General features: G+C 38.9%; 1 protein-coding gene across 5 annotated transcripts in view; it reads right to left on the bottom strand.

The window, feature by feature from the left end:
• Positions 1 to 9,842: 9,842 nt before the first annotated feature.
• klhl5 (kelch-like family member 5) overlaps positions 9,843 to 14,602 on the bottom strand; it is a 66,845-nt gene continuing 62,085 nt past the window's right edge. For all 5 annotated transcript variants that reach the window (XM_037765374.1, XM_037765375.1, XM_037765373.1 and 2 more), the window contains 4 exons: positions 13,574 to 13,648; positions 13,102 to 13,239; positions 11,787 to 11,958; positions 9,843 to 10,100 (listed from right to left, as the gene is read on the bottom strand). In XM_037765374.1, coding sequence (XP_037621302.1) covers positions 10,044 to 10,100; positions 11,787 to 11,958; positions 13,102 to 13,239; positions 13,574 to 13,648 — 442 coding nt within the window. In that variant the 3' untranslated portion in view covers positions 9,843 to 10,043. The remainder of the gene's footprint in view (positions 10,101 to 11,786; positions 11,959 to 13,101; positions 13,240 to 13,573; positions 13,649 to 14,602) is intronic.

Genomic DNA, 14,602 nt, shown 5'->3' with positions numbered 1-14,602 from the left:
ATAATGATGTGCTGTTATTATATTTAACATTCAGGTGAAAAACAATGAGATTGATGGAATAATGATGTGCTGTTATTATATTTAACATTCAGGTGAAAAACAATGAGATTGATGGAATAATGATGTGCTGTTATTATATTTAAGAAACTTTAACATTCAGGTGAAAAACAATGAGATTGATGAAATAATGATGTGCTGTTATTATATTTAAGAAACTTTAACATTCAGGTGAAAACACATGAGATTGATGGAATAATGATGTTCTGTTATTATATTTAAGAAACTTTAACATTCAGGTGAAAAACAATGAGATTGATGAAATAATGATGTGCTGTTATTATATTTAAGAAACTTTAACATTCAGGTGAAAAACAATGAGATTGATGGAATAATGATGTGCTGTTATTATATTTAAGAAACTTTAACATTCAGGTGAAAAACAATGAGATTGATGGAATAAAGATGTGCTGTTATTATATTTAAGAAACTTTAACATTCATGTGAAAATCAATGATATTGATGAAATAATGATGTGCTGTTATTATATTTAAGAAACTTTAACATTCAGGTGAAAAACAATGAGATTGATGGAATAAAGATGTGCTGTTATTATATTTAAGAAACTTTAACATTCAGTTTTATCATGTCAACAACAAAAAGCAAATAAATTAGTTTTAAAAAGTTACCTCTTCAGATTGTTGATGAGCAGCTTCAGTCCACACTTGTACCAGCACTGTAATACAGTCTTATTGTTCTCTTTTAAAAACTTGTTTAAGATAAGATAAGATAAGATAAGATATTCCTTTATTAATCCCACAGTGGGGAAATTTGCAGTGTACAGCAGCAAAGGGGATAATGCAAAAAACAAGATGCATCAGCTAACACAGTAAAAAAAAAAGTGTAACAAAATATGAACCATTTAAATAGAAGGAAGTATAAAAATAGGAGTAGTACATACAGTATTGACAATAAACAGACTATTAACAAAATTGCACAAATGGAAAATGATATTGCACAGTGAGAATGAAATGAAATTCCACCAGAAAATATCAGGTCATTGTCAGTTTTTGGTGTGTAAGTGTAATTGGTCTACTGGGAGCAGTGCTGGTTGTGGAGTCTGACAGCTGCAGGAAGGAAGTTTTACCTTTTTTAATTTTACTTAATGTTTTTTTTCGTCTAGGATATCATATGAAATTTGAACAGTCCTTCAATTTTAGATTAATATTTTTATGGAAAATCACATCCATGTAATGTGACCCAGTGAATCAAGTGTAATACCAAAATGTAACACACTGGGCACACCTCTTCATATAGAATTTTACTGCTTATTCAATTGTTTCTAAAATATTTTTTATTATAAAGTAAGGTAAATTTGTTTTGATTAGTCTGTTTTTAATCATGCCACAAGCCAAATTTCTCATGTGGAACAAGAATGGGAGAATAGGGCCCAAACTATTTTTTATTATATCGTGGGATGGTCTTCTGTACATTGTCAGCAATTGTGAGATGCTGGCTGAAATTCAAATCTCTCAATATGCCTTTTTCACAGAAGAGAAGAGACAGAAAATAATCTTTCCAATTAAAATAGAAGGATTAAACAGATTGTGAAGCTGAAACAACGGAAGATGTTTTAAAGTATCTCTGCATTTCCTTAACTGTTTAGAAAAGTTATTCAACAACATCATATAAAGTGGGCCTTGAGGTATAGTGTGCAGTCAGTTGTGTTTGCTGAGGAGACGTATTATATATTATATATATTGTCTCACAGCTCCTGACAAGATTCTGAACAGTAAACGACGGCAATAAACTGAAAGAGCAGATCGTTGATAACAATACAGACATTTATTAGATGTTTTATGGGAGCCAACTCAGCAAATAATGGAAAGGATATTTTTTCTTTTTTTCAAAGCAACCTCATGTGCAGCTCACAGAATATATGATCCCATCTGGTGCATTAGTGCAAATGCAGCTTGTAAACATCCTGCAGGCTGCAATACTGAGACTACAGATAGATAATAAATCTGTAGAATCTCCCACTGGCTGTTTCTCATGAAACAGTGGTGATACAGTAGTTCAGTGTAAACAGATGTCACCTGTTTGAGTCTTTGTTTGCTGGCTGTAGGAGACCGGAGGTGCTCACTGAGCCATAAATTGATTTAACCTTATATAAAATAAATTGCTGTCTTTTACAAGACTGCAAGGAAGAGCTACAAAACACAACACAGTACAAACGCTAACATCTGTTAAACAAATGGTTCCTGTTTGTGCAATGTGAAATAAAGCAGGGCTGCTTTTAACTAACCTCAGGAGCCTTGATGCGACAATCATAAACACTCTGCTTTCAAGCCCAGAATAAAATCCTGCTTTATAGTTTTCACTATGAAAATAATGATCTCTGTCTTCACTCATCTTTCACTGGCTCCAGACAGTTAATACACACACGTTTAATTCATACTTGTTGATGTTGAATGACTCACAATGTGGTGGTGACCTCGGTGATCGGGTTGACTCAGTTAAAAGTAGAATTTGACCATTTTCATAATTCAAAAGATACCAGAGAAATAGAGAAATGTTGTATTACTGAGCTTTTTTTAAGTTAAGTGCTACGTTTTACAAACTTCTTGTGAGAAATCTACAACAATAAATTATGTTTTTATTTTCCACCACAGTTTTAGGGTGACGTATATCTCATTAATTGCAAGTTGATGATATACTAAGGATAAATTATTTATTTTTGTTATTATTATTATTATTATTATTTTTACTTATTTCTAATAATCTAATTACTAACAGGAAATCATACTTCACCCACTTCTTTGTTAGCACATTACTAATCATGTACAAACAAGTGATAACAGGTTTCAATGGCAGCCAGTTCACTGAACATGGTGGGATGTAAAAAAAGTACATTTACTCAACTGTACTGTACAATTTTGATGTACTTTACTTGAATATTTCCATTTTATGTTACTTTATACTTCTACAAATGATTGTACTTTTTTACTCCACTACATTTATATTGACAGCAGCTGATTATTAATACAAAATATAATAAACAAATAAATGATGATGTATTATTGGTTAAACTACCCAGCAGTATCTAAAGTAATTACACTTAGTGCCACTGTTACCAGCTGCAACATTAAAGCAATGCTTCCACATTAATGCATCAATACGTAAAATAAACAAAACATAATTTATATTATTCTGAAATGGGCCATTCTGCATAATAAATACTTTTAGTTTAGTACTTTAAGTATATTTTAATGTTAATACTTTTAACAAAAAGCTTTGAATGTAAGAAGATCTGAGTACTTCCTCCACCGCTGCTGAACATACACAGGAAATTAAAACATGATGTTGCACCTCAGAAGCATCACAGCAGTTTTACTGTCAGTAAATCCTGTGATCCTTATACCGTGTGCTTCCACCCCAGATCCAGTAGACGGCAACCTTGCACAATTTTTAGGACTTCATCGTTTCAACTAACATCTGTTCTGACCCATCTAATCTTCTCTGTTGTCCTGTAAGCAATCACTGATGCTCTTTGAAAGAGAGGAAACACCATCTTCAGCTTCTCTAATCTGACACTGAGCAGGCTCACTGTACTCTCCTTCTGTTCATCTGAAATACATCAAGGTCAGCTGCTCCTTCTCTTTTGTTATTTCATTATTGATGAAAGGCAGAGGAAAACACTCTGGTGACACAGCACCTTCTTTGTACGTTCCCATACACTGGTGGAAGGGGGGCAGCTTATTGTTGCTGTACAATCCTGGGAGCTGGAATGAAATGCCAGCTGTGTGACACAAATATTCCTCACTGTGTCGAAGCAGAAAGCACCCTGCTGACTCAGATCTCATTAAGATGCACTGACGGGAGCAGCTGTATGATTTCCAAGCAAAATGGTAAAATTAGAGCAGAGAGATGAAAATAAAAAACAGATGAAAAATGAATGTTGTGAAATGTTTTTTTGCCAGGGAGACAATAAATGAGAGCAACTCAAGGCTTTTGGAATCTAGGGTACAGTCTTTAGATTGAAGTGTTATATAATACAATAACAAAAGAGAAATTAAATCAATGTAATTGATCTTGTCTTTATCCTGCAATGAATCATGAAAAGTCTGTGATTGACTGTGTGTAAATTCAATGTGTTGAGGTCAAACCTCACGTTGATGCAGCTGCAGAGAAAATCTCTTTTGCAGTTAATTAATCTTCTCCTTAATCCCTACAAAGAGTCCCACAAGAATAGGCCTCTAAATTAATTTTTAGTTGTTAATAGTACATGTAGTGTGAAGGTATTACAAAGTCCTACTGAGGCCTTATCTGTCTTGTAGGACTAGATTTTGTAGATTAGCAGCACTGCAGGACTCCTGAAAGATTCTGATATGAGCTGGTCGACTCCCATCGGACTGCAGGCTATCCCTGCAGGACAATCTCAAGTTGCAGGATACAGTGAATCAGCAGAATCTGAGCTTTCATGCTTCACTAATTAAACAAGAAGTCAGTGTGCCACATATGTCGTTTTTGTGAAGTTCTGTACCTATTTTTGATCAATTATTGCTGCACATATTAGAAAGACATTTTCAGGAATTTCAGAATCAGATCCCGGGGGGAAATTGGGGCGTTGCAGTTGCTCTTATATAAACATCCTGCATAAAGAAATGTAAGAAAATATAAATAAAGGAGAAAGTAACATGCAAATTATGTATATAATGCTACAATATTGTAAATAATGCTACAATATAAACACAATTAAGAAATATAAGTAAGTAATACAAATAAGGAATGAGAATATAAGGAATATGCAGTTTTACAACGTGTTAGAACGTGTTGATTTTAAGTTGCGTAAACATACGCAGCAGCAAATGTCGTCGCAGTGAAACAAAACCTAATGTTTATTTTTCCAGCATGTTTTTTTTAGATGAAACAGGTGGTCACACTGAACTGCAGGCTGCAGAGTGTGTTTACCGCTGTGACCACCAGCAGATCCTCGTCCCATGTCATGTTGCTTTTTCACAAGTCAGTGGACTAACTGGCTTAATTATCACAGGTCTTTAGACCACGGTTGAAACGCAGACATCAGGGAGCTAAAGGGAACCTTTTAGTTCCTTGAAAAGTAGTCCCGTGACTAAAATTCCCAAGAACCTTTGGTGGAAACCCGACTTATGGTGTTTATAGCAACTGATAACGCTTATTTAATGGCCTGAAAACAGTCAAATCGGGTGCATTTCAACAACTGCTGTGATCAAAAGCTCATAACAGCAACTAAATAAACGTTGTGAGATTTAGTCAACTACTATTTCCAGGGTCTAGAATTAACTTTTAATCTCTATAGTAATAGTATTATTTTATATTAATAGTGTTAAATAAAGTGTAATCATACACTTTACAGGTAGAATTTACATCATAAAACATCTATACAAAGTGATGACAGTGTTGGTGGGTGGGGGGTAGTTGTGGAGGTGTGAACACTGTGATAACACTATCATTGGTAATTAAAATGCACCTTCTTACTCCACACTGTCTGACAATATCCCATATGTATTATGTATCATTATATTCCAGATCTTCATTGAAACGATATGTTTATTCTGAGTGACACATTTAAACCCAAGACTACATGTTTCTCTGCAGCGTTCAATGAAATGGAAATATTCTTAAGTGTTCATTTTAAACACATTTCCCCAAATGCAGCCAAATAGTTGTTATCATTGGCACTCCACTAGAATTTAAAATAAATCTGTGCTGGTTTGAACATTGTTTGGCTGCACAGCATAAATTTATAATGACTCACTGAGGGGCCAGTGGGATAATTAAGCTGCCAGGTAAATGCAGATGTGTACACCTGTATGCAGTACTGACAGATGTGCAGATTCATGTCTGAAAGGTTTGCAGGTTACCTTCAACATTTGGATGTCGAACATGTGGAGTCAGACAGTGGCACTTTCTGTCTCCTTCCCGTTCCTGTCAGGCATAATGGACTCAGGTGCTCTTAAGGCGGAAAGACAAGGTCACCAGCATCGTTTCTCAGCGCCACTGGGAGCCGTTTGTCAGAGCTGGTTATGATTAAAAGCTTCCCCTGCAATAAATAACAAAGTGAATCAGTTGGCTACTGGCTACTGTCCCGAGGTTAAAGTATCTGTAAATTGTGAGCATTCCTCTTCCTCATACACTCGTTTCACTCGGCGAACGTTTCAACCTGCTGCTGTGCCTCTGGCTCAGGCTGCAGCTTTTAAGATAGAGCATCCACACTTAAGAGTAATGAGGATTCATATTAACCTCCAGGCCTGGGAAATTAATTCGGAGCAGAAAAACCTGCATTAAAACCACTGAAACCGTTGAACTGCAAAGGCCATGCTCCGGTGGGGATGCTCTTAGAGATAAGAGTCACATATAAACAAACAAATTTACACCATAATGGCATTTATAGCGCTTTTGTGACAAATGGAAACTGCAAAAACGTCTGTGCATAAACATGATTTAGCTGTTATTGTAAAACTGTTGTACATTAGTATTTTACAAAAGGAAAAAGAAAACAGTAGGTTAAATCACATCTTGACTTTAATGTATAAAAGACCAATAACAGCATATTACAGCGGCATATATTGTACATACGTCATTTATATTGTAAAAGAGGAGGTGTAATATTCTGGTACAAAAAGAGGAGATGAGCAGCTGTACCATTTCTCACCAACCGTGGCTTTATTACACCTCTTCATCTCAATTCATGGTACAAAAAGAAACGCACAAGAACACATGGTAGATTTAGTGGGCGCTGTATATAATATACAGCATAATGCAATAAGACTACATACAGGTTTTATATTTATTTATGTACATAATATACATAAAATATATAGCTTGATTTGGAATGTCTGTCTTCATTTTTAACCTCTGACTGAAATCAAACTCTCTGACTACCTCTACACAGTGGAGGTGACACACTTCTTCTGCTCTGATCTGAAGAGAATTACTCTCTAAATAAACAGTGAGCTGGTTTGAAGGGGAAGAAAATAGAATAATGCAGCGGTGCATTAGGCTTGAATAAACATCAGCTCAGCTGTGGGGAAATCGCTAGCCTGCACCGACTCTGCTCTTTAGATGTCATGCCGGCAAATCTGGGAGGCTTTTCAATCTGCACTGGCTCCTGGGGCACTTGGCTTTCAGCTGTGTGGTTAAGTGTGTCTCTGTAGTGTGTGTGTGTGTGTGTGTGTGTGTGATATGACCGTGTGTTTGTGAAGTGCATCCTGGGGGCTACATTAGCTCTAGATCTGTCAGCTCAGACAGGATGCCTGCTTTGCCTCTCACTGTCAGGAGTTTGCTTCCTGTACACTAAACTCACACACACTAGACAGGCAGACTGAGCCACACAGCGGAAATACACAATTAAAAAAAATAAAAATACAGCATAAAATGATCATGGCGTGTGTCAGAATTGAAAATGCAGTCAGCATCTTTGTATTCTTGAGGTTTCTTGACATGTAACTTTTAAACAAGCTGACACAAATATGAGCACACGAGGTCGTTTCACAGGATTCATTTTTCCATTCGGGTCTCATACTTTGTCTGCAGCGGCATCGAATCTAATAACGCTTTGAACTCGACATCAAACAAAACGTCGGCACCAGCTGAATCAACATTGTTAAATTCATGGGTCTCATTATATGGTCTGTTGTTCATTTTGTCTGGGTATCCAATCCTGCTCTAAAACGTAGGGGTTGTGTGTATTTGTGTGTGTGTGGTGATGAAATGGGAAAATGGGGATGAAGAGAAAGCAGCAGGGAATTGAAAATGTGGAGAGGGGAAGGGGGAAGATTTTCATTTGAGATAAAAATATACTCCTATACACACACACACACGCACACACACTGAGGAAACATCTAAAGCGGAGAGAAGGGAGGTAGGACAGAAAAGCTCAACTGACCATAAATAAAACCAAGACTGAAAATAGCTGCCCCTGTGCACTGTGGGAAATTGAAAACAAAGGGCCACAGTTACTCCCATTATTATTACTCAGGTTAGAAACCCAATAAGTAACGGCTAGCTGCTCATTATCCTGCTTATTACACTGCTACTTACTTTGGAAATCAATAATTTGACAGAAAACCAGTCCATCAGAGTCCGACATCAGAACTGCGCCCATAGCAACGGTCTGTTTTACATAGCAACGGTCTGCTATAAAGAAATAACAGGCCGCAGAACGCCGTGATTGACCAATCATAATCGAGTATTCAACAAAGCCGTGTAATAACAGTGATAATGGGTCAGGATTATGTGAACAATGGGAGAGTGACAAAGTTAAACAGGACTCGGTCAAAACCGAGTATACGGCTGGACCGTGTATGGTCAGTCTGTGAATTTGTGGCTAAACTGTTATAGGGGACGCGCTGCTCCACTCAACCAAAGAACGCTTATTACCAAGGAGTGAAGGTCAATTGTTCGTTCCATTAGCGCCCAGCAGCAAAGATACGCTTCCGGCATTTTGGACTGAAAGCGACTAGTAAAACGTCTGCCTAAAAAGTGCCGTACAAAACTAAAACAAAATTATTTCTAATTTGTTGTCATACTCTAGTGAAATGGCCTGTGTTTAACGATACAATATTATAAATATAAATAAGCCTTTTCAGTCCAAAATGGCGGCAGTGGCCATTGTCAAAAAAACACTGGGGTTTCATCTCTTTGCTTCTATACTCTTTGACTCAACTGGCCGTTCAAGCAGTGCCGTACACTATCGTGGAATGCACCTGATTGGTCCCTGGTTTTCTGCTCGCCGTTTCAAACAGGAAACAAACATGGCGTCCTGCATGTAAACTTTCTGTTATTCCGTCTAAACAATTCACCCAAATCTACTTCTGAAAACATTTTAAGTGAGGAATAGGCGATGCCACTTCTGAATCGGGTTTCATTTTAGAGCTAGATCGCCTAGTTAGACAGCTTGGTCTAAGTTTCGTGAGCCGGACGCGTTGCGCTGGACGGGCTCATTTGCGTAAAGGACTGTTCCCCGCCTTTTCATTGTGAAAGTGCAACGGCCAATGAGGAAACTCCAACCCTCGGCCGACCAATCGTGTAACCTCATCACCCAGTAACAGACTTTTGCATTTGTAGGGCTGGCCCTTTGCGGACCAGCCAAGAACAAAAGAAAAAGAAAAAAGTTGGATAATTTGCCGCTCTAGCTTGTAAAAAAAGCTACAATAATTGCACATCACAGTATACTGTATGCTTCAGATGTGAGCTGATGCAACATGGAAGACATACACACAGAAATATTAGATAAAAGCATGATGATATGTTTTTGACAGGAAAAGAATAAAGAGCGTCACAGTTTCTTAGAGTATGGCTGTTCATAAGGTTGTGCTGATTATGTCAAAAGTCTTTGTTTCATCTGTCAGCAGGCGAGAAAGGGAAAGAAAGAGGAGGAGAGCAACTCGCCAACTGCAGCATAAAATAATAGGGAATGTATTAAAATAGCATCAACACACGGCATCAGATATTGTTAGGAGAACAGAGAGCGTAAAATGATGAGACACCTCAACAGTCCTGACAATCTCTCTCTGTCTCCCTCACCTTTCTGTCAGCAGAAATAGAAGCTGAAAGCAACCATGTAGGTTTATGTGTGAGTGTGTGTCCCACCTCGTCTACGGGAACAAAATAATAGGCAAAAGAAGCTGTGAGACAGGTGTTCCGTCATGCTCAGATAAACACCGCGGATTCCTCTTCATCATGGGTGGCGGTGGCGGTTCACTTCTGAAGTTATCAGGATGTTCAAATATGACAACTTTATCAGAAACCTGACGCATGATTCAACCCGAACCATAAACAGTAAAATGAACAATAGGCGGCTGTTGAGGTGAGTTGAATCTGACTTCACCAAAGTGTAAAACCCAAAGTGCGTTCAGTAATCAGTCTCTCACTTCACCGCATTGGTCACATGCTGGCAGGCAGATGGGTTTCTCGGTGTGACTTCAGGGACCATGTCAGCGGTAACACAGAGGATCTGAGCCACATCATGCACAGTCCGCCGTAGGATGTTGGCGTTTGTGTTTTCACAGTCTGACGGCCACCACACATGCTCCTGCCCTGCCCAGACACAGAGGTGCTACCTGGGAATAAAGTAAAAGAAAGCACAAGAATCACAGTCCCAGCTGAATACTAAAAAGGGAATGTTTAGGGGTAGATAAAAAGTCAACAATAGATGTCACATAGAAGTGGTGTACATCAACTGAAAGCTGGGAACCTGAAGATTAATTTGAGCTCAGCAATATGACTATGACTTTCCCCAAACTGCATGTGATTATCATAAAGTGGGCATGTCTGTAAAGAGGAGACTCGTGGGTACCCATAGAACCCATTTTCATTCACATATCTTGAGGTCAGAGGTCAAGGGACCCCTTTGAAAATGGCCGTACCAGTTTTTCCTCACCAAAATTTAGCGCAAGTTTGGAGCGTTATCTTTACCGACTTGCTAGTATGACATGGTTGGTACAAATAGATTCCTCAGGTTTTATAGTTTCATAGGATGCCAGTATCTTTTAGCTTTAAAACTGAGCCCGCTACAACCTAAAAATCTCAAGTTGCGTTAAATAAATTAGTGGCGTTAAAACGACACGTTATTATCACATTAACTTTGACAGCTAAAGTTATAACATTTGAACTTCTACATTTCCGTGACCAGTGCCAACTCCTTCTGCTGATAAAGATCATGTGATATGACGGGAACAACTACTAAATGGACGTTGAGGTGAGATTGTTTAACTAACTGTTGTTTACAAGGTCAAGAATGAATTTTGAAACTCAGTTAGCCAACTGAAGTGAATGGATTATTATATAAATGTAGGATATTTACAACATGATGTTTGGCATCTGGGCTCTGACCTCATCACAACCCGCAAGGAAACACAGAGTTAAACACAGCATGGAGTGGGGAGTGACGATATCCTTTGGCTCCAAGGGAAGCTTTGTGTCGTTTGTGATCGTCTATTCCTGTTAGGTTTTGTAGCCACTGCCTCTAGACTGATAGTCAAAGCTGTCTGTCAGTCACCTAATTTTAAAAACATGAACTTACTTCCCACGTCATCTGTCTTGGAGGTAAAAAAAGATTGACAGATTTGTGCTAAAGCAAGCAGAGGAAGTGGTGCTACGAGGACAGGACAGACAACCCATCCACTGCATTGTTTGTTTCAGTTTCTGACAATGAACAGAGGACACATTTAACGGCCTCAACATGTCCCCTTACATCTCAGATTGTCGTCGTCCCCTCTGTGTCAGCTTGAACGTTCTCTGTATTCTATATCCGCCCATATACACCCCTCTTGTTCTCAGCATGGTGCGTGTCTCCAAAATAGCAGATTTCCAGCGACTTTGGTAGGAAATCCTCTGAGGCTATGCAGGAGATGAGGTATAAACTGAAGTGCGCTAGACTTGTGCTGAGTGAGATCGTTCAACTTTGAAAAAAATAGTCTGCCTCTTTCCCCTACTGCTGCGGCGGCAAGGACAATATTAGCATGAGGAAAACATACATTTACATAACAATGAAAACATGCCAAGATACATACGAGAGGAGCTGGAGGAAGGTCAAACTGTGACTGTGTGTGTTTATATAACAACTTTATTGGTGTACATCATGATTGATTACTTGTTTTTACTGAACTACAATGTGTCTATGCACATACGAGCTACATATAAATCTGAGAATAGACCGTTTAAAATTGTACAGACTCATTCCTTCCAAACATATAAACTGCTTTTATGTACGTATGTGTGTTGCATTGGTGTGATTGTGTGTGTACCTGTGTCCACTCGTTTGTCTGAGGGTCGTAGGCCTCTACAGTATTGAGATACACCTGCCCGTCATAACCGCCCACTGCAAAGAGACGGTCGCCAAGGAGACAAACACCAACAGCATCTCTGCTGATGCTCATGGGGGCAACTGCAGTCCACACATCTGTCTGGGGGTCATACCTGTACACACACACACACACACACACACACACACACACACACACACACACAACATATAAAGTGAGAAATTACATCAAAATAAGTCTATTTTCTTACAATTCAACATTATGGGAAATACACTTACTCGCCTCCTTTCTAAGAGTTAGATGAGAAGACCGATATCTAGAGCTACAATGAATAATCAATTAGTTGTCAACTATTAAATTAATCGGCAACTATTTTGATAATTGATTAATCAGTTTGAGTCATTTTTTAAGGGAAAAATAGTCAAAATTCTCTGATTCTAGCTTCTTAAATGTGAATTATTTTGGTTTCTTTACTTTTCTGTGACAGTAAACTGAATATTTTTGATCATCTTGGGCTTTGGAAACACTGATTTTCCATTTTTTTCACAATTTTCTGCCATTTTATTGACCAAATAACTAATTGATTAACCAAGAAAATAACCGACAAATTAATCGACAAATGAAAATAATCGTTAATTGTAGTCTTAATCATATCAGTCCTATGTCTGTGCATTAAGTATAGAGCTGAAGCCAGGAGGTGATTAGCTTAGCTTAGCATAAAGACTGGAAGCAGAGGGGGAACAGCTAGCCTGGCTCTTCAAAAACACACAACCAGCACTGGTAACTTGTTAGGTATGGTACCGTCTTGCCTGTACAGAGAGCTATCATAAAATCTGTGCTCACTGTTTGTGTACCAGTTAAATAAACAAGATACAATGTGTTAATTAGTGAATTTATTTCTCACTGAACTATTTCTTTAAAATCACTCTGCAGAATTAAAAAAAAAAGTCAGACTTTGGCGCCCCCAGTGGTAGTATCAAGAATGACACGGTGGCAACAGTAACATACGCTGCCTGCTGCCCCCGCCTACAGACTGTACCAACTTTCACTGGGACTGTCTTATTTCTTCAAACATAACATTTCATTCTATAAAAATAAACTCATTATAATTCAAAAGACTCTATAACATCATTAATCAACTTTTATATATAGTGAGCCATCACCTTAAAGATATATCAAATACAACACAAATCACATACAGCAAAAAAATGATGCATATGTTTACATCACACAGTAAAAGTGCACAGAGATTTTTACATTTCAAACTCACACAAACATCCAGTACAAACAGACTCACCTCTCCACACAGTCACTTAGCCGAGATGAAAGAGATGAAGCCGGAGCATCGTGACCTCCGATGGCGTACAGGAAGCCATGCCACGTGGCCACACCCACACCTCCACGCCTTTTAGCCATAGGAGCACAACCACTCCACCTGCAGATGGAAGTTAAAAAATCCTTTCACTCTTTCTGCATCAGTGAGGAAATCCTGACAGATGTGCTGACTCAAAATCTCCCAAAAAAGAAGGAGATTATTTTCAGGGGACCAACGAGAACCTTGTCTCCGTCCATAATGAATGTGCTTGATAAACAGACGTTGTTTGAATGTGGTTTATTCTAACATCCTGAGAGGGTTAGCTGTCTCCTTTAATCTGTGGGTGAATAACCGTAAAAACCCTTAAGGCGCTTCAATTAGAAAGAAGAGCAGACAGGAAATAAAGCAGGAGACGGCAATTAATTCTGGTCAAATGAAGTCCCTCGTCTCTGACCTGTTGGTGTGGGGGTCGAAACACTCCACTGAGCGCAGGCAGGATGAGCCGTCACGACCTCCTACTGCATACAGCCTGAGGAAGACAGAGGATGGTGTTAACCCTCTGAACACACACACACACACACACACACACACACACACACACACACACACACACACACACACACACACACACACACACACACACACACACACACACACACACACACACACACAAAAAACACCTGCCACACAAAACGCCACGCATAATTCAGGACTCTGGAAGTGCCTTTACAATTTAGTGACACTGGAACAGATGGTACAAGGGTGTATTAATGTGTGTGCGTTTTGCAGGATTTGGGGACAAAGTGAGGTGAACAAAATCAATCAGACAAAACTCTGGGGGGCATCACAACCCCGAGCAGTCACTCAGTCTGTGTGTGTGTGTGTGTGTGTGTGTGTGTGTGTGTGTGTGTGTGTGTGTGTGTGTGTGTGTGTGCGTGTGTGTGTGTACACATCGATGGATGTAGAGTTGGGAGGGTGAAGCAAGAAGTGCATCAGAACCAGTCAAGCAAGTAATGAGCTCCATGAGGCAAAGAGCCCAGAGAATACACAACGCATACATGCACCCACAAATGCAGGATGCCTCGCTCTCACTCACACACACACTCACTACTGCTGGGCATGCTTAGCACAAATCAGTTGTTTCTGTATTAATTAGCATCTAAACAGCCTTTCTCTGTAGCGTCACTGTGAGGCACTGAATAATAAAAACAACACTGCAATATTCATTGCAATTATAACTTCTACTGCCGGCTGCAGGAGAAGTCTGGGGCAAGTGAGGCGATTCCAGTCCTGAATTTATCAAATCCCGCTATTAATATGTGCATTTGTGCAGGAGGGACTGCTGCGTGTGTGTGTACGCGACTGTGAGTAATGTCACCTTTTCCATTACTGTTTGATGCTGCAGTGCGTCGTGCAGGAAAGCACAGCAGTTACAGTAACATAACCTTGCCTCTGTTACCTTCATCTTCAAAACAAGCAGAGT

This window comes from Sebastes umbrosus, chromosome 3, assembly GCF_015220745.1.
Source record: "Sebastes umbrosus isolate fSebUmb1 chromosome 3, fSebUmb1.pri, whole genome shotgun sequence".
Classification (NCBI taxonomy): domain Eukaryota; kingdom Metazoa; phylum Chordata; class Actinopteri; order Perciformes; family Sebastidae; genus Sebastes; species Sebastes umbrosus.
This window is presented reverse-complemented; position numbering and strand designations above follow the sequence as displayed.